Source organism: Carya illinoinensis, chromosome 5 (assembly GCF_018687715.1).
Source record: "Carya illinoinensis cultivar Pawnee chromosome 5, C.illinoinensisPawnee_v1, whole genome shotgun sequence".
NCBI classification, from domain to species: Eukaryota; Viridiplantae; Streptophyta; class Magnoliopsida; order Fagales; family Juglandaceae; genus Carya; species Carya illinoinensis.
Genome location: NC_056756.1, coordinates 11,110,851 through 11,130,467, shown reverse-complemented (window position 1 = coordinate 11,130,467; position 19,617 = coordinate 11,110,851). Strand labels below are relative to the sequence as shown.

Sequence of the window (19,617 nt, the reverse complement as noted above, 5' to 3'; positions counted from 1 at the left end):
TAGCTTGGATGACCTGCTTCTTCTTTTTAACCTGACTTTATCGGGCGAGTTGGATCTGATCAATTAGGCAGGTCAAGTTATAAACTTTTATGCACAGGCCTACTAAAGTCTAAACCACTAGATTGGTGTCTTCATTCGGGTGCTAATTTTGGGTCCAAAATCTTTACCTTCCAATCGAGACAACTAGCACAAGAGATAATTTTGGATTCACAATTATTTTTTTTCGAAAGTCTTCCAAACATTTTCCTATTTCAATCCAAACATTTTAATTTTAATTGCAAAATATAAATATTTACATAATTATTTAAACATTTATGTCAGACAAAAGAATACAAACATTAAAACACTTCACAACACTTGAATACAAAATATACCACTATAGCTTTTTATCTACAATTTTCAATTACATGTACTTAATTTCAAAGAAGTTATTACAAATACACCTCAAAAAATTCCCAAGAAATTATTAAAAAAAAAGAAAGAAAGAAACAAAGAAAGAAAAACGTTGGCAATGTATGCCAACACAAGTCTATTATCTCATATATATATATATATATACTAGTAAAGCAGCACGTGCGATGCACGTGTGCCCAGTCGATATTTTTCTTAAGCGTAACAATTTAAAAATTTTTCAATTTAGCCATAAATAGATAGAATTTTATCTATATTTTAACAACTTTTTTCCTCTTCATAATAAACATTATATACATTGTTTGCAAAATATTCATTGCTATAATACAGCACTCTAATAAATATAACTACAACTATACACGAGTACTCTGTCTTTTTTAGACAATGTGTCATCAAAATTGTTAAAATATCAGTGATTGGACCACTGTCGATATAAACTTTCTAAATATTTAAATATAATTAAAATATCTTTTAACTTTAAGTTCTTTATCTAATGATATTATTTAATCGTTACAATTTTTAAAACTTTTAAAATAAAACATAAAAAAATGGAATTTATTGCATAATTTATAATTTTTAACATAACAGTATTGAGAGTGATGAATAAAAGAAGCCGGACATGATTAAAGCCATTTTTTAGACAATGTGTCATCAAAATTGTTAAAATATTAGTGATTGGACCCCTATCGATATAAACTTTCTATCCACCTTAGTATATTAAATTCAATATTTTTGTCTGTAAGACAAGCAATTAAAGGGCTCGACCACCAACACACCATGTGATTTACGCGCATTATCGGCCCCATTCATCACCTAAAAGCTGGCCCACCAAGCCCACAAAGATAAGACCCCTCTACTTGGTGATATCCCATTGACTATTGATTTTATTAAATTATTTTTTCTTCATTCGTCGATTTTCACAAAAGTCAGTGTAATTCACATGCTTGGGCCCGCATTCCTTTATTTTTAAAAAATGTATTTAAAACATGGATTTATATTTGAAAGTGCCATGTATACTGTTTGTTCAATTATCCAACTACGTCACCTGCGATTTTTTTCTTAAATATATCTTATTTTATAGTTTTATAAAATGTCCAAGATCGGACACTTTTTTTTTAAAATAAAATTAATTAATTAAAAAGTAATATAAGAAAGAAAAAAAATATATAATTTAATCAATAGAAGATAATGTTTACTTAAAATACAAATATATATTTTATGATTGAGGATGAAATGTCAATGTTAGGTTGATGGGGTCAATTCTATGATGCCATACATCCCTGTAACGTTACTAAAGCAAATTCCATGTTTTAAATTTGAAAGTGCCACATATACTGTTTGTTCAATTATCCAACTACGTCACCTGCGATTTTTTTCTTAAATATATCTTATTTTATAGTTTTATAAAATGTCCAAGATCGGACACTTTTTTTTAAAAAATAAAATTAATTAATTAAAAAGTAATATAAGAAAGAAAAAAAATATATAATTTAATCAATAGAATATACTGTTTACTTAAAATACAAATATATATTTTATGATTGAGGATGAAACATCAATGTTAGGTTGATGGGGTCAATTCTATGATGCCATACATCCATGTCACGTTACTAAAGCAAATTCATCGATCCCTGCACCACTGTCAGTTGAAATCAAGGACTTGCATGTCAACTTGCATGCGTGGGCCTACAAAATAAAATAAAAAAATTGAAATAAATTCTTATCACTAAACATGTGCTTATCTCATCGGGCAGGATGTGTTATAGCACCAAGCACCAAAGCCACCTCCGTGGACAAGGACAAAACAGTTAGTGAAGAGTGGGGTCATCTCCATGACTTTCCTCTCACTTTTATTTTATTTTATGTTTTTTTTTTCCTTTAGTTCCCAGTCGTCCTCACGAAGCCGCTGGATTTGCTGGTCTTTCACGCTGGAAACAACATGGATGAGATGGAGGGTATCAGCGAGCTGTCGTGACCCACTCGTACGATACGTAGAGAGGGGATGCTTTGCCTGGGCTCAGAAGACAGAAACGGAGATTCCCTTCCAGTCGGCAACGATCTGGTGCATCGTGGTTACGTCGTGCGAGTACATGGTCTCATAGAGGGCGAGAACCACCCTTTGATTACTGAAATCGGTTTCCTCCAGTTCGTCGAGTCCCTGCCAAGCATCATAAAAGATTATGCAGGAAATTTAGGAGATAATAAAGAAATTAAAATCACAGAGAGTGGAGGAATCGATTTTGGTGGAGCTGTTTCTCAGTTCTCTCGTTAGAAACCATAGAGAGAAATTAAAATCGGAGTACATGGTCTCATAGAGGGCGAGAACCACCCTTTGATTACTGAAATCGGTTTCCTCCAGTTCGTCGAGTCCCTGCCAAGCATCAGAAAAGATTATGCAGGAAATTTAGGAGATAATAAAGAAATTAAAATCACAGAGAGTGGAGGAATCGATTTTGGTGGAGCTGCTTCTCAGTTCTCTCGTTAGAAACCATCGATTTCGGCACTTCATTGCCTGTTGTTTGCAGAGGGAGTAGATCTTGAGGCTTTGGCAGAGAGCTGGGTTCGTGAGCTTCAGAGAGAGAGAGAGAGAGGTTCAGCAAGAAAAAAGTAAAAAGGAAAAAGTAAGCAAAAAGACATGGAGTTGAAATTACCACGATCTTCAAGCTAATCGGAGTGATATTTTCCTTCTTCTGCAAACAAAAATCACAGATCATCAAATTCATAAACAAAATAATAAATAAATTAAAAAACGGAGAGAGAGAGAATAGAGGATGAGTCTGAGTTTAGAGAGAGAACTTGGGAGGAATACGAAGATGAGAATGAAAGATTTGTGTGGTCTGAAATTCTTTTAAATGACACAATCTTACTAAAGACCAAAACAGAAATAAAAGCAAACTGTCCGTAATTTTGGAATAAAGTTAAGGGCAAAATTGAAAATAAAAATGTTAGACGAAAGTTCTGTAGCTCAAACTATTGGCACTTATTAATATTAAGATATAGGAAAATACTTTAATCACAAAATAATTATATAAAAGTAAATTTATAAATCGATGTGGTTTGATATATTACGTTAGATTGTAAAATAATTTTTATCATAAGATAAATTTGATAGATTTTATAAAATTATTTTAGTTTGTAAATTTATTTTATATAATTTTTTTTTTTAATATATGTAACTGTTCTTTGTGAAATTTGGTGTGTCTACTCGAGAGTGGAGACAGTCTATGGAGCATTAAAGTCTACCCCAATTTTCACGTGTTTGACAAAATTGGGTCGTGGAGTTATAATTGCGCCAAAGAAGGCTTGGTTTATTTAATTATTTAATCTTGCCCCGTCTTAATCGGTTTACAAGTTGTAAGTTCCTATTGGTGGGGGCGTTGACCCAGAGTCGACGGTGTTGGTATCCACACAATAACACATGATAGTCATCTGTTTCAGAAAATGGTCGGGCAAATTATTGGTGGGGGACTTGCCTTTGCCTTTGCCTTTGCCTTCGAGAGCTAAATCTTTTTTTTTTTTTTTTCTTTTTTTCTTTTTAAATCCTCTATTTGGCGTGTACAATCAGCTCAACTCAGATTGTGATATGCACTGATCTCACTCCTCCTCCTCCTCCTGCCACTCTATTCTTATCTTTTGTGACTACGTAAAGGAGTACCGTCCGGGCCCATTGAAAGTGACTCCTCCTCCACCTCCTCTTCCTCCTCCTCTTCTTCTTCTTCCCTCGGGATTACTTTCAAGTCTGCAGGCAAAAACCAGGTGGTCGGACGTTTGCTTAACCTGTGTGAACCGGAAGTGCAGCAGATGGTTTATCGTTCATATACAGCTCATGATTGGATTGGATTGGATTAAACAAAATGTCTTCACGATAACAGTGATTAAAATGATTGGATTTAATTTAATAAAAAAAATTAAAAGTTCTTACGTATTGTCCACAACTACTTATAAATATACATAGATAATTAGATATATGTTTTAAATAATACCTGAAACGGTAGACACCTGAAAAGATTTACATGGACTATTTGGAGTCTTATCCAGTCTGTTTCATGTACAAGTCAGATGTGACCAAATATGAGGTGTGGATTACTTAACCCTTTTCTCTTTGATGTGTTTGGTTTCGTTTGTTTATTTGTTAAAGCCTGGGTGATTGATTGATTTAACGCAATGTCTGTACGTTGAGTTGAGTTAAAGATGAGTTTTGTATAGTTTAATTTAAAGAAAATGCTACACATCATTCCACACCACATATTTTATATATTAAAATAATATATATATATTTTTTTATTTTTTATTTCATTTTATTCTTATTAAACTAATTAAATTATTCTGTTTATCATCTACACACTACATATTTATTATAGAAAAAATGAAAAAAAATTAAAATAAGTGTGGTGTGTGAAGTGTGAGGATGATAAGAAGAATTTTCCTTAATTTAATTAAGGTGAATTGAGTTTTTTATAAAATAAATTTTGTAGTCAAATTAAAATGAATTAAAATGTATTTATGAAAAATTAAAAAATATTATGAATTTTTTGTATAAAAATGTATTGATTTGAAAAAAATTATGGATTTTACGTGTAAACAGGTTTTGAATTGAATGATGTATAATAGTTTGGATTAAAAAAAATGAGATAAGATGATTTTAGTTGAAAAAATAAAATTTAAATAAAATATTATTAGAATATTATTTTATAATATTATTTATGTTTTGAGATTTGAAAAAATTGAATTGAGATTTAAAAAAATTGAATTGTTTATTATATTTTGTGTGAAAATTTGATAAAGTTATAATAATGAGATGAAATGAGATAATATGTGATGTGAATCTTAATCAACTTGCTTTGAGACCCAACAATAATATTAAAAAACCAACTCAAGAAAGTCATTCTTAAGACTTCGTCCGCCTTGGAGCCTATCAAGATGCTTTCCAAATCTAAACAATTAGTGATTTGAAAATTGTGTGTTTATATATTGAGATAATATCTAAAATACAACCTAATTGAGATGAGCTGAGCTCATTAAAGGATCCAAACAAAGCCAGGCCTATTTGGAATATAGATTCAATTGAGATCAACTTAATTTAATCTAATTTTAAAATGAGTCTAATATCCGAATACTTAACTCTTAAATTATTAAACTCATTTCAATTCAAAATTTCTTTACACATAATACTCATAACATTTTTTAACTTTTCACTTATTTATATATGAAACTCATAATATTTTTTAATTTTCTATAAATATATCTAAATTCGTATTAACATTTAAATATATGTGTCTTTAAAAACTCAACTAATTAATATTAAAAAGAAAAAGGAAAAAACCCTCCCGCACTCAATATCAGCCGGTGTACGGCCAAAGACGACGAAATGGTGATAAAACCAAAACTAGAAAAATGAAAAAAATAATAAAATAAGCGTATATAGCCCTCCAAAGTCAGGGTTTTTAAATTTTTATAGAGCCGTTGATTAATTACTCCCCTTGCTGCTGCTGTCTGTTTCGTTCTCTGTTTCGTCTCTTTGCTGTTTGTTGGGTGGGGAAATACCCATTTCATTTCAATATTTATGCTGTTTCGATGAAGGAGCCTGGCAACTTTCTTGCTTGCTTCTGTTAATGTTGTTCTTGGTAAAATCGTTACAAAGTCCTCTCAACAAGCACCGACTTCATACCAACACCGACAGCTTGTTGCCGACTTTGCCGTTGCCGTTTTTGACCCTTTCTGCAAAGCTTCTCTAATCAGAGTTCTTCAGTCGAAAGGATATTATAAGAGATGAGACTGACTTTGCTCTATTTGGGTGAAACACTCATCTGCATCTCTGTTTCTGCGTATTTGAGCACTTGAAGGTTGCTACCCAACTAGCCCATCCAGGTTGTTTTAGTTATAAAAAAAGCTCCCCCTTTTTCATGTCTCTTTCTCCGCCTTTTTTTCTAATTAATTTTGTATTAATTGATGTACAACAGGCAGGCTTTTGTCATGTCGTCTTTGCGAGCGAGAACCGGGAGACACAGACAACGATACAAAGATCATTTTAGGCTGGTTGCAGGGTCAGTTACTCTCTACTGCTATCCCTTAATAACTTTTTTTTCAATCCTCTCCTTGATAAAATCTGAATATCCTCTCGTGCTTCTACATGATAAAAAGCCAAAGGCTGCTTCCTTCACATCCACTGTTCGTTATAAACAGCGTGGTAGACACAGCTGGGCCTGAGCATTGACTTTATGCTTCATGTGTTTGGTTTTTCATCTACTCACTTTAAATTATTAGTTGATGCTACCTCTAGTTGTTTTCCATATTAGCAATGTGGGTGAGGTGGGTTGATGGGCTGGCTGGTGGAAGTTGTTTCCATGAACCTTGGCCCTCATGTTCATACAGTGCCAACTCGAGTGATGATGCATTTGACCTTGTAAAGATTCTGGCTTTATTTTGAATTAGTTTCGCCACGGAGACCACACCATCATCTTCTTAACATCCGTAATTATGTTTAGGATTTTCATTTGGGCATACTTCATACCAAAAATTGGTTACTTATAAAAAATGGTTACGAAAATAGTAAAATTAACCGGTTTTGACTGGAAATGTAAAAATTTAAGAAAAGAGTAGGATTATTCTTCTATAAAACTGTGAAAAAAAGGTTTTCCAAGTTTTCTTAAAATCCAAAATTGTTGGAGTTTTGCCTCCAAGATTTTGTAAGAAGAATTTTTATAGGTAGATATAAATAGACAAACTTAAAAAACTCAAAAATACCAGCTCAAAATTTTGAAGACCATATCAGTTCAAAAACTCCCAAAATTTTGGCCTCTAGAATATGAATATCTATGTGTGTATAAATTTTTTCCTGTATACTCAATATTTTCCTGTTTTGATATTCTTATGCTCAGTCGCTTTTTCTTCTCTATAAGAAAATTACAAGGATAAGAAATATGGCATGATGTGATTTTTTCAGTAGCATATTGGTTTTAATAAACTGCAAGCACGTTCTTAATGTTAATGCGCTTGATTTACAGTAATTTCCTTCTTTCTTCATTTTTGTCCTTTCCTCTCCTTTCCTGTTCTCTCTATATTCAACATATACTTCTTTACCCATTTTTGCTTTACCCTTGCATGGATTGGAATGCTTTTGTTTCTTCTGCAGAATAGTTCTACATGTACTTACCTATTTGGTGCAAAAAATAGGTGTATTCCTTATAAGCTTGAGCAGAATGTTGTGGGTTCCCATAGCAATTCAGAGAAAAAAGTGCTTGTTCTTATGATTTCTACACCAGGTCGGGATGATCTTGTGTTTCCAAAGGTATTAATAATCCTGCATTTTTTGTTAGGCACATGATGCTTAACTCCTTTCATTTTTGGTAATGTTAGCTTCTATGAGAAATAATAAGTTTTGGATTCATCTCAATGCCTTCATTTGATCACCAGGGAGGATGGGAGGATGATGAGACTAAGGATGAAGCTGCAAGTCGTGAGGCCTTGGAGGAAGCAGGGGTGAAAGGAACACTCAGTGTAGGTTTCTTTTCCGTGCTTGGTACAGGCATGGGAGCTATTACTCTTACATGTATAATTGGAAGTTTGCAACCATTAAGTTATAACGAGTGCAGCAAAAACTAGGGAATTTACTCTACCCCAGAGTAGCCTTCTCTTGGTTATCTTTTGAAATTTTCTTTAGTCTTCTTCACATACTTGAATCTTACGAAGTAATCACCTATAGAACTTTCATTTTCTTTTCCATGACTTATTCTTAGCTGTTTTTATTAAGGATCACATCTAGGTGGTTATTTCTTTTTTTTGGGGGGGGGGGGGGGGGGGGGGGCTTGGTAGTGAGGAGGGTTCTAGAATTGTATGCGTACCTCAAAAAATGTGCACACATATTTCAAGTATTTGACACATGGTTACTTTTAGGATATTCATATGCACTTGTGGTTGTTGAATAATGCATGCCAGCATATATTTTGATGTCTCAATTTTCCATGAACTTGATAATTTTTCGGACAAGTCATCTAATTCATCCTGATTTCTAATCTATTTGCAGGAAAATCCCATAGGAGTTTGGGAGTTTAGAAGCAAGAGCAGGCAGAACAGCAGCAGCCTTGAAGGAGGTTGTAGAGGCTATATGTTTGCATTAAAGGTGACTGAGGAGCTTGACTTTTGGCCAGAGAAGAATAAATATGATAGGAAATGGGTCAGTAATCAGAAACTAATTTGAATTTTGTGATATTCTACCATAGCATCGTGTGTATAACGGTTTATTAAAAGAACAATTGGTTACTGCTACCAGGAGGATCCCCATCTCAAGTTCTGATAGAATTATCATAATATTCTCGGAAAAGAACTGTCATTTTAGATCTGTATTTGCACTTTTGTAGTGTATGAATATTTGAGTGAACTTATTCTAAGTTGCTTTAAATCAAGAATCCTATGTTAACAATTTGGTGGTTTCCCAAACACGAACCCCATGTCAACAAATTCTACGCTGAAGACTTTTTTGTTACCCTTCCACAGCTTACCACAGAGGAAGCATACAAATTCTGCAGATACGATTGGATGCGGGATGCTCTTAGAAGATTTTTGTCAACTCTCTCAGCCGAAAGTCCAATCAGGATGAGTGAAGAATCGAAGGAAATCCCTTTGAGGTCATTGACAGATGCAAGTGAAGAGCGACAAATGTCATCACCTGGCTACTTTGGTAAGCCTTCTGGTGTCCAACATCTTGGGAATACTTGTTGCAAATGCGTGGTATAGGGTTGAGGAGTTCGGTGCGTCTTTGTAGTGAAAGCAACTGTATTGTAGAATTTGTTGATGTCCTTGATTCTGCAACTCTAAATAATTTTCAGACACTTTTGTTCTAGGCAAAGCTTGTACATTTCTGTAATTAAATTTTTTTTTATTTTTTTTTTAAAAAGGCGGTCACATATCCAAGAGTGACCTCCCATTTATTAAGAACCTCACTTGTGGTGGAGGAATACCTTGAAAACAAACATGGCACTAGGAACATTCTTGCCACACCTATTATGAGACTTCACCAACAAATCAATCAATACAAAACCGCAAAAATACAATTCCACATTTCTGTGATTAAATTACATTCAAATCTTCTCGGTTGTCATCTAAGAACGAGTATCAACTTAGAAGTAAAGCCATTGAGGTCATTTCATATAATTGAAAAACCTTTTTCTGGTTTAGAAGAGGGTAAAACTTAAACTTATAATGAGAATGGCAGTGAGGATCTAGCTCCGACAAAAACCTCTGCCTGCCTGAAGAGCACTCCACGTTGAACAACTTATTTTGGCAACTCCAAAATTGCTAAAATTGTTCAAATTTGAATAAGTTCATGGTGAGATAAGGCTTCACAGTCTTCTTTCCGGAAATCTTGCAAGCCAAATACCAATACAAGTAGTGGAACTTATTGCAGTCAGTAATGTAGATTGAACTTCTAAAACAAACTGCGGAGAGTCGAGACATAGAACTGGATAAGGATCCTCTCCATTGACATAATGCAGAATGACCAAAATACCCATGCATTACACAATAAATACTATGCATTTCAAGTATTGAAATGGAGAGAATTCTATTCATATGATTTCAATTGAGTGGTTCAATAAGTTGAAAACAACAACAACTAATCAAAAGACAGACATTCTCAAAGTGGTTTTGGGTGTTGTGGGCAGAAGTAGTATAAATGCAACACTGTTCTAATTAGCAAATGCACATGTCAAAGTGTGACTCAAGTTTTGCTTTTCCAACACTATATTGCTCGCAATGATCGTGCCTCCCGGATTCTCTGCTCAACAATGTTGTCACCATGAGAACAAAAGCGAAGGCAAAAACAAAAATCAATCCAGCCTCAATTTCCGGACATGATTTTTCAAACGCAACAAAACATTCAAACTTAACGCGCTCCCTCGAGAACTTAAAATCGTTTCAGTAAACGTATGATAAAATAAGAAGCATCGCACAAACTTTGAAGTAGTACTTGTACTAATAATAATTTATATATAGACCCACAAGCTTCAACAAAAATTCCCACTTGAGTGACAATCTAGGTCGTTCTTTGAAGTTCGTAGGTGTGAACTTTCTGACTTTTCCTATCCATTTCGAGTTTGGCACAGGAATACATATGAATCTGTGTGCTGATATCAATCTTTTGCATGCTTTCCACTACTAACAATATGAAAAAAAGAGCGCAACATGGCTAATGGCAGAAAAATGGACGTACACCATTATTAAAATCCTCTTCCTTTTGTTCCATGTAACACGGGGAGGTTTCCTTTGACTTTCCCTTTCTTTCCAAGGCATGTGTTCATGTAGCGCTTATCTGTGATAAATTTGTATCTTGGGATTGCAGATTCATGGGATTTACAGAGGTCGAATGGCGCCTAATCAGTGTTTTTATCTGTGTTGTAATGATCTGTTCCTTGAAAATGGAGATTCGATGGATTTTACGGAGGAGATCATCATGAGTTGCCCCCTTTGAGGAGTTTTGATGCTTCTTGTTCTTGTCTTTATTACCAAGTCAATCTTTATCTTTCACAAATCTTTGCAGAGTTAACGTTTCTTCCTCTCTTCCAAAAAAAAAAAAAAAAGATGTCCCATTTTAAGATACTTCTTGACAGCTTGGCTCCTTGTCAAGAGGATAATTTTCAGGATGGATTTTCCACTTCTTTTTTTTTTTTTTTTTCCTTAGCATAAGAATCTACACCAGATTTGTAAGATCTATGACATCATAGATCACCTTTCAGCACAATTTTGTCTCATTAGTTAAACTATTATCCATCTTTGTAAAACAACATGGAGATGATGATCAGAAAAATAATATATTCAGCAGGTGTGAGATTCATTTACAAAAATTAGACTTATCAATCTCTTGAACATGAAATTTTGCATGGGAAGATTCTCATGATATTCGATAATATCTTTTTTTTTTCTTGCTTTGAATGGAAAAGATCCTAGTCAAAAGCATGATAAAAATTTACTAGAAAGGAATAAATCAAATCCGATGCCTCACATTTTATTTAATGATTGATCAATTGGCAGGAAAGGTTCTTTTGCCAACTTCTGTGGCCCCACCAACTAAGATACTGAATTTGGTTGGGAATCACAGAGCCGGGACATGTTTTCTGCTTTATCTTTTTACTTCAATGGCTTCGGTTCATAAACTAGTTATATATGTTCTATGGCCTTGGATTTCTAAGACTCTGTAACAAAGAAACTTTTCACTTTCTCAAGTCTCATGCTATTTACCTGGAATGGTTATGATATTCACTTTTCAGTTCTCGCCTCTGTAGAAATAGTGATCAGTTGCTCACTTTGCAAAGTGACTTAATAAGGCGATTTAAATGCCACTACAGCTAGATCATTAGCCGTAAGAGAAATATTAACTAGCAAAGATGTGTTGCGGCAAAAACTCAACTAGACAGACAAGGGGGGAAACAGTCACAGTAATTAAACATACATAAAGCTCAGAGAAAGAGACAATTAATATTGTGTCAATCCTCCAACTCCTACACCAACTCGCGTGCCCTTTCCACTAAAAATATTGCTCGTCTCTCATCTAAAGTTCTAGCAGATTCTTGAACTATAACAATCTCTAGATCTCACCTGTGTCGAGTTCCTTTTTAAACTATTATATATATGTATTTAACAAATCTAGTTTTGAAAGGAACTAGCTACACATACAAGAGTCTTTATCTATAAGGCACTAAAAAATAATATTTACGACGGAAATTGATTCATTTCGATAGAAAATGATTATTTTTGTAACATTCTTGTAGTAGGGATAACATATATACCCGACGGGTGAGATATTGTAGGCATGGCCTAAGAATCAAGATCATTAATTTCCTTGAAAAACACCCAACTTTTACTTATATTTTTATTTGCAAATTAGTGGTCATGTTCAAAACTCATCAGGGTAGATAGATCATATATATATATATATATATATATATGAGTATATGAAGGTTTGGCTTTTTATTTTTATTTTTATTTTTTTATGTCGGAGAACCTCTCCAAGGTAGGGTCACCCCTGTAATGTAAGCCTTGATCCCGTGCACCGCACCCTCAAAAGTTTATCTATACGAAACTGGTTAAATAGCTAACTTTTCACCAACAAGTATGATCTCAAAAGATTATTTACATTTATGAAGTGTTGAACCTGAAGGTTTGGCCTATTGTCACAACTCATGATGTCTAAAGCTTCCGATCCTGGTGGCCTCTTAGAATTGATTAGATTAGAATATTAAGAAATGCATTGATTATAATTATACCTAATTCTTGGTCACTCGGTCAAGAGAAATTAGAATCTGAGACCATGTGTAGGTCAAGTCATTGCAAGTACTGAAATTTTTTTACAGAGCTAGAGCTCTACATGATCATCATCAAAAAGCCAATGAAGGCAGCTGCTGATATTCAAACATATATATAATAAAATAATTAACAGCATCTGGGAAGAATAATTATAAGGACCATTAACCGAGAGGATTGTCGTACAGCACTTCTCAAGTAAATAAATACTCATTATATAAATGTACCGAAAGGCCATGTACTGGGGTCCATCGAGTCAAGGGTCCTGATGATCTTTAATAATTATAATGTATGTGCTTGTTGCATGAGAATTAATTCATCTTAATTAGTTCTACTAATTATTATAATTATTTGATGATCAGTAGCGCGCTAGCTATAATATATAGGTAGGTCTTACCTAGTGATTATTTTCTTCAAAAAAGCAACCCTAGCTTTTGTGTCACTCTTTCTTGATCACATGCATCCCAAAATCCCTTAGCTTTCTCCCCTTATTTGGAGCTCTCTCTCTCTCTCTCTCTCTCTCTCTCTCTCTCTCTCTCTCTCTCTCTCTCTCTCTCTCTCTCTCTCTCTCTCTCTCTCTCTCTCTCTCTCTCTCTCTCTCTATATATATATATATATGCGTGTATGTTCATGCTAAAGGACCTCCAAACTCCGTGAAATATTATTATTAAAGCAGAAAAGAGTCATTTGCATGGAATTTTAAAACGGCATTTGGGATTGAAAAGGTGTGAGGGATGGTGGAACATATCATTATATTTTGCTCAAATTGGATGCACATGGCTGCCATGTAAATTATAAAGACTACCTTAATTTGCATTACGTAATATAGCTAGGGTAACATGACCTTTTGTACATGCATGCTTTACCTACTAATTAGTTAAGTGGTCCTCCGACGTCATTTTAGTTTAGTATCATGCGTGACTAAATTAGACTACTCGATCGACCACTTAAGTTTGCTGGCCTTGATGATCAAATCGATCTGAATTTGAATTATTTCGACATTAAATAAGCTATTCGCAAATACAAAATATGATTGACTATTAAACGATATAAGTAGTCGAGAAGTACTTTTATGGGCAAGCTCGGATTTGCTTGAAAAATAAGTAAGTTGTTGGCACTCAAGTTTGACCATCTACATGATCATGAAGTCACTCAAGTTCAACCCACTTACACCCACTCAAACATAATTAATTACCTATTCTACCAGAAATGCAAAGCTTAGAAATAAAATAAAACTTCAGTCAAAAGTTAGAGATATATGGAACCATGTGAGAAAAAGAAAACATGTCACGTGTGTGGCAAAAAATACTGGTGAATCCTACATCTATTATATATATAAGACACATAAAAGAAAGCAATCTTGCATATTTTATAGCGCACGCAAGAGGCTAGCTAGCTAGCATAAACAAAGATAAATGAGATGAAAAAAAAAAAAAAAAATTTAATTTTGAATTTTGGATTATACACTTTTGTATTAGCCTATATATATATATATATATATGGTAAATGATCAAGAATAATTATGGAAATGATGCTTCCCCACCGAAGGCCTATCACTAATTAATCATCAATAAAATGGAGGTTAATTAGGTCATGACTCAATCCATTTGGAGAGATGGTGCACATGATCATGGGGCTGATCCTGATCATCTTGCATTTACTCATCCAGCAGAAATGATCATACTGTAGTGACAAAACGCAACTTAAGACTATCATGAAACAGCTAGCTTATCTCGATCATGATCGTATATATATATATATATATTATATTATATCATATCATATATATGCAGGGAATGATAATTGGACTAGGGGTCGAGTATTTCAGCAATCATATGGTGCAGTTTAATATATATATTGTTAACCTTTTTGGGATTGGATAAAAGTTATTAATTTGATAAGGCCTGCATGTTCATTATTTATACTGGTGAATACTCATGTTTTGATTATTTAGTACATGAATCGGCCATGATTGGTATACCTGATTCAAGCGACTCTCTTTAATTCAGATCTCCACATGTGAGAACTTTGGGTCGTCACGCATATTAATTAAATTCTCCATATAATTGCAAGAATTTATATAATCAAAAGAAATGAACTAATTTATTTATTAAAAAAGAAAAAGCAAAAGTGAATTTAGTAGAAAGTCAATTAGCAGAACATGCCATGCAGTTATGACTGTCATGCAAGTCGCTCAGCATGCTCTCCTTATAATTAGCAAGATTATGATCGATACTTCACCCACCGGGTGGAAACTCATGATCTGAACAGTACCCTTCTTTTTAATATTTTAACATGCAAGAATGTTTCTCCTTCTTTCAATTTGCGGGATCGATCGATGAAACAGAACACAAACAAATTGATTTTTGTTTCTTTATCGAAGGACGTACATGCATGCAGGATCGATTTTCTTATTCAGTTGATCATTATAGTATGAAGCAGACGAGCATACATACATATATATATATATATATATATATATATATATATAATATACGTATATATATGCATGTTTTCCAGCCAAAAAATGTTTGGTTTTCTTAAAATGACTAAAGAAAACTGTAAATTATCAAACAAATTAATAAGAATACCTTTAATAGATTACAATGTCATGTTGCAGGTTCCCTTCTAATTTTGATATGCTCCCATATATATCAATGGTTAAAAGGGCATATAAAAACGAGTTTGATTATTAAGTTTTTCAAGAATTCGAACTAAGTACTGATGATCATCAATAATGCTAGATATAGTTTTAGAATGTGCATGTCTTATGCACTCACCGTCAAAGAAAGTACGCAAGGCTTATACAGTGTAAGATTGTGATATTATTTCTTATATATATATATGTGTGTGCGCGCGCGTGCACGTGAAAAAGAAAGGCTTACGTAATCATCCCATTTTTTTTCTCTTTAAGAAAGAGTGAGGTCAACTATTAAATTTATTTATTTTTTATGTGGGTTGATATTTACCCACTTTTTTTAAAGTGAGTACGTAGAATTTGCACATTCTAAAATTACAAATATATATATATATATATATATATATATATATATATATATATATATATATATATAAAAGAAGGAACAAAAAAAATAGTATTGTGGATTCTCTCAATATGAATGAATCGTTATTAACTTATTACTAGCTAGTTAATATTATTGTAGGATATACAATATTGTACAAAAAGAAACTGCCAACACAAAAACCAAGTCTCTGCCAACAATTCCTCTCAACAAAATACTTATGCTCATATTCTTTCATGGAAATAACTCCAAAAGCTTCATATTCTTGGTTTTGGAAAATTGTTCTAAAGGCCATACCCATCCTACAAGCAAACTTTTGCAAGTAGATTGTAAATTGAACCACAATAAAAGTATAACAAGACCCCTGGATACCAAATTTGAACACCTTTAGACCCACCCCCAAAGATTCCTCCATTGAAATTGATATGGATTTGACAGTTTTCACTTTAATGCTAGAAGAACCCAGAAGATGGAATGATAGTCTCTCCACTACTTTATTTCACATTGATAGTGTTAGAGCAATCCAAAAAATTCACCTAACTCAAGCAAGCTCTCCAAGGATGCATGACCACCCCCATCTGGACCAACCATCAATCTGGAAAATTCACAGTCAAATTTGCATATTAGTTCATAAGATCTTATAGCAACACTCAAATTTTCCAAAACACTTACCTCACAAAAGTTGATTGAAATCACATACGGAAAATCAAAATCTAGGATAGACTAAAACTATTCCTCTGGAAAGCAGTATCGAATATTCTTCTAACAAGATCCAGATTAAAACTTCCCCTAACCCTCTCCTATAATGACTCCCTCTGCCCCCTTTTTGAAATTGAAGAGGAAAAAATTGAACATCTATTCCTTAGATGTGCCTACTCAAAAATCTTACGAAGACTCTTACCCTAGCCTCTAGATATATATCTCTCTCTTTGGTAACCAACCCTTTGATGAGCAGACCAGAATAATATTGAACCCCAAACTCCTAAATCTCCATAAAGATGAGACTCATAACATTTAACTCTTTACTATCATAGCAATGAACTCTCTTTAGTTCATTTGAAACCAGATTACCCACAAACATCAAAGTCAAACTCCTATAATGTTCTCACACAATGTGACAAAAATTTTCAGAGAATACCAATTGCTGTGGGCAACTAAAAACTATTCACCGTCCTTACCAGAGTCGGTTCCCCCTCCAATAAGTTTTGTTTCTCTATCTTATGATGTGGTTCTTAGGAACAAAGTTTTCGCTGCAGCGGCTATATGCAAATCAAACAATAGAAAAATCATCTTTGCGACTACTCAAAAAATTGAATCTATCAATCCTACCTTTGGAGAAGCCATGGCTGCAAAGCTAGCCATAAAGGAAGTTATTCAATTCAATCTCAAAGAAATAATCATCGAAGGAGACAGTTAGGTGGTCACCAATGCAATAATATCATGCCCCACATCTTCACCAGACTGGTCTATCCATAAAATCTTCACTAATATCACAGTTCTTCCAAAGTTATTCAGAAGCTGGTTAATGCAAAAAATTCACAGATATCAGAAAAGATGGGCGCATCAGCTGGCGGAATGGACTTCCAAAAACAACTTATTTGGCTGTATACGTCGTATTCCAATACCTCAATGTTTATTAGACTTCCATAGTGGAAAAGATCCACCTTTTATCACCACTAAAACAAATTAGCCCTTTTCTTGCGAGTGATTTTGCCGCAATTAGTGTGGGATTTTGCCAGAAATGACTTTTTCCCACCACTTCAACTTGTAGCTAATTTCCTGGAAATGCGTGGCAACACGTAGTACTTACACCCGCGAGTGAAATGTTTTATGCAAATACTAGTATTTCTGACAATTTTTGTCATTGCAAAAAGTGTGAAATTTCATCGCAAATAGGTGTGCCAACCATGGTTAACTATTGTCGTAAGAAAATTTTTACCAGCTATTTTCTTGTTGTTAGAAAAAGTAAGTTATGTTTGGAGAAGCCTATTTGCAACGATTTTAATAGTTGCAAATATATATTTGCCACTAAAAAATCATTATGGTAGCAAATGTTTATATGCCGTGATTAAAATCGACATAAATAGGCTTCTCCGACCAAAAACTTATTAATTTCCAGTGATTTAGTCTCGTCGGAAAGAGTTTTAAGAAATTAAAAAAAAAAAAAAACTAGTAGAACAGTATCACAACCTTATACCTAAAATAAATAAATAAAAATATGAATAATATATTACAAACACACTAAAAAAGAAACAAAAACAAGTACTATTATTGGAATATATACAACAATTTCTACTCCAAATAGTTTGAAAAGAAAGGGAAAAAAACAAATAAGCACAAGTATTAAACCATGGAACAATGCACTGAATGAGTAAAAGAGCACCCCTAGCAGTGCTAGCACACCGGCCCCTAGCACCGCCCTACACCTAGCACAGCCCTGAAACACAAACGAAAAGAATTAAAGGAGTTGGAACCTTCCACACCACTCTCTCAGATTCCAAGACATGTTCAAATTACTTGTCTTTATTCAAGCCTCAAATTTGTGTACATTCCTTGGAATAACATTGAATGCACCACCTCCTTGGAATCTCACAACAAACAACCTGCAAAGACGTACACATGACAATTGCAAAATATAATAAGAACAATATATCTCATGGAAATTTGATGCCTGACATGCACGAAAACATTGTAATAGAAGAAGCTAGTGCCATGGGTTATCCACAACAATGAGGCTCTACGTAGATTTTTTTAGGGGTTGTCCACGAAAACATTGTTACAATCATCGAGAACATTACATCATTTTTCAAAATTATGAAGAGTCATGACTCTAGCTACTAACTTACTCTTTCACTTGATCAGAGACCTTTTGATCCTCTATATATGTTCATAATGTCATCCTGATCATATAGTACCCTAACGTACAAATACACACACATACACTCATGCACTCACGATACACATGCACTCATATTATAAAAATCTATTTCTTGAGTGCAAGCTAGCTGCTGTATGACGTTAAAAAGCTTAGACATTGACCCAATGCATTCAAGATGGAAGCTCGGGGGCTATATGATCTAAACCTTTTCCCTGAGCTAGTCGTTATAAATGAAAGCAATATGACATCTAAATGGAGTCCAGCTAGATTTTTATTTTTATTTTTTATGTTAGTAATTAATATCATTTGTTATTATTCTGACGGAGAAGTTTTCTGGACTGTGCAAAGAAAAATTTAGAAAGCTAGTATATTCAAGACGTACAATGGACTGTCCGAAAAATTCTGAAAGTCTTTACATGAAACAATAAATGATATTTTCTCTCCTATGACAATTTACTTTCCATATGTTTGGAAATCTTGAGGCTTCACTTTTTGAACTCTAGCATCCTGAAGAATAATTGAGTAAGTTTCTTATGAGCAATGCTACATACAGTCGTAAAATTATAAACACCGCGCAATCGCTTTGAAAAAGAGTGGGGTCCACGATTAAAAAGTTAGTTTTTTTTTCATGTGGATCCCATATTAATTCATTTTTTTCAAAGCGACTGCACGCCGCTTGCACAATCACAACTGCAAATATCATTTCTCGTTTCTTATTAAACTTTAACTGTTTTATGATGTAACTCTGGATCTCTATGTAATATTTGCTTCAATTTATAAATATTAACTTGTCAAGAAAAAGAAAAGAAAAGAAGAAACTGCCATATTTATACAAACAATAACTCATTAATTAAATTTATTTGAAGGTAATTAGAAATTACTTATATATGAGAATGTAACGTACTGTAGAGTAGTAGACGTTTTTAATTTACTGCTTCTGACGAACCAAAAATTAAGGAGGGAAAGTAGTAATAGAAAAGAAAAGGAAAAAGATCATGCGTTGAAATAATT

General features: G+C 33.6%; 1 protein-coding gene and 1 long non-coding RNA gene across 3 annotated transcripts; one reads left to right on the top strand and one right to left on the bottom strand.

The window, feature by feature from the left end:
- Positions 1-1,900: 1,900 nt before the first annotated feature.
- LOC122311043 lies at positions 1,901-3,270 on the bottom strand. 2 transcript variants are annotated; one of them, XR_006242725.1, is made up of 3 exons: positions 3,208-3,270; positions 3,063-3,101; positions 1,901-2,980 (listed from the first exon to the last, which is right to left on the bottom strand). It is a non-coding gene; the product is annotated as an uncharacterized LOC122311043 (long non-coding RNA). The 2 variants fall into 2 exon arrangements; XR_006242724.1 differs by lacking the exon at positions 3,208-3,270 and having other exon boundaries at positions 3,063-3,201.
- A 2,581-nt stretch (positions 3,271-5,851) lies between these two features.
- LOC122309046 (nudix hydrolase 12, mitochondrial-like) lies at positions 5,852-9,256 on the top strand. Its single transcript, XM_043122396.1, has 6 exons — positions 5,852-6,279; positions 6,372-6,455; positions 7,585-7,699; positions 7,825-7,908; positions 8,435-8,584; positions 8,905-9,256. Exons 2-6 carry the CDS (start codon positions 6,385-6,387, stop codon positions 9,142-9,144), a joined length of 660 nt encoding a protein of 219 aa, XP_042978330.1. The 5' UTR covers positions 5,852-6,279; positions 6,372-6,384; the 3' UTR covers positions 9,145-9,256.
- Positions 9,257-19,617: the final 10,361 nt, after the last annotated feature.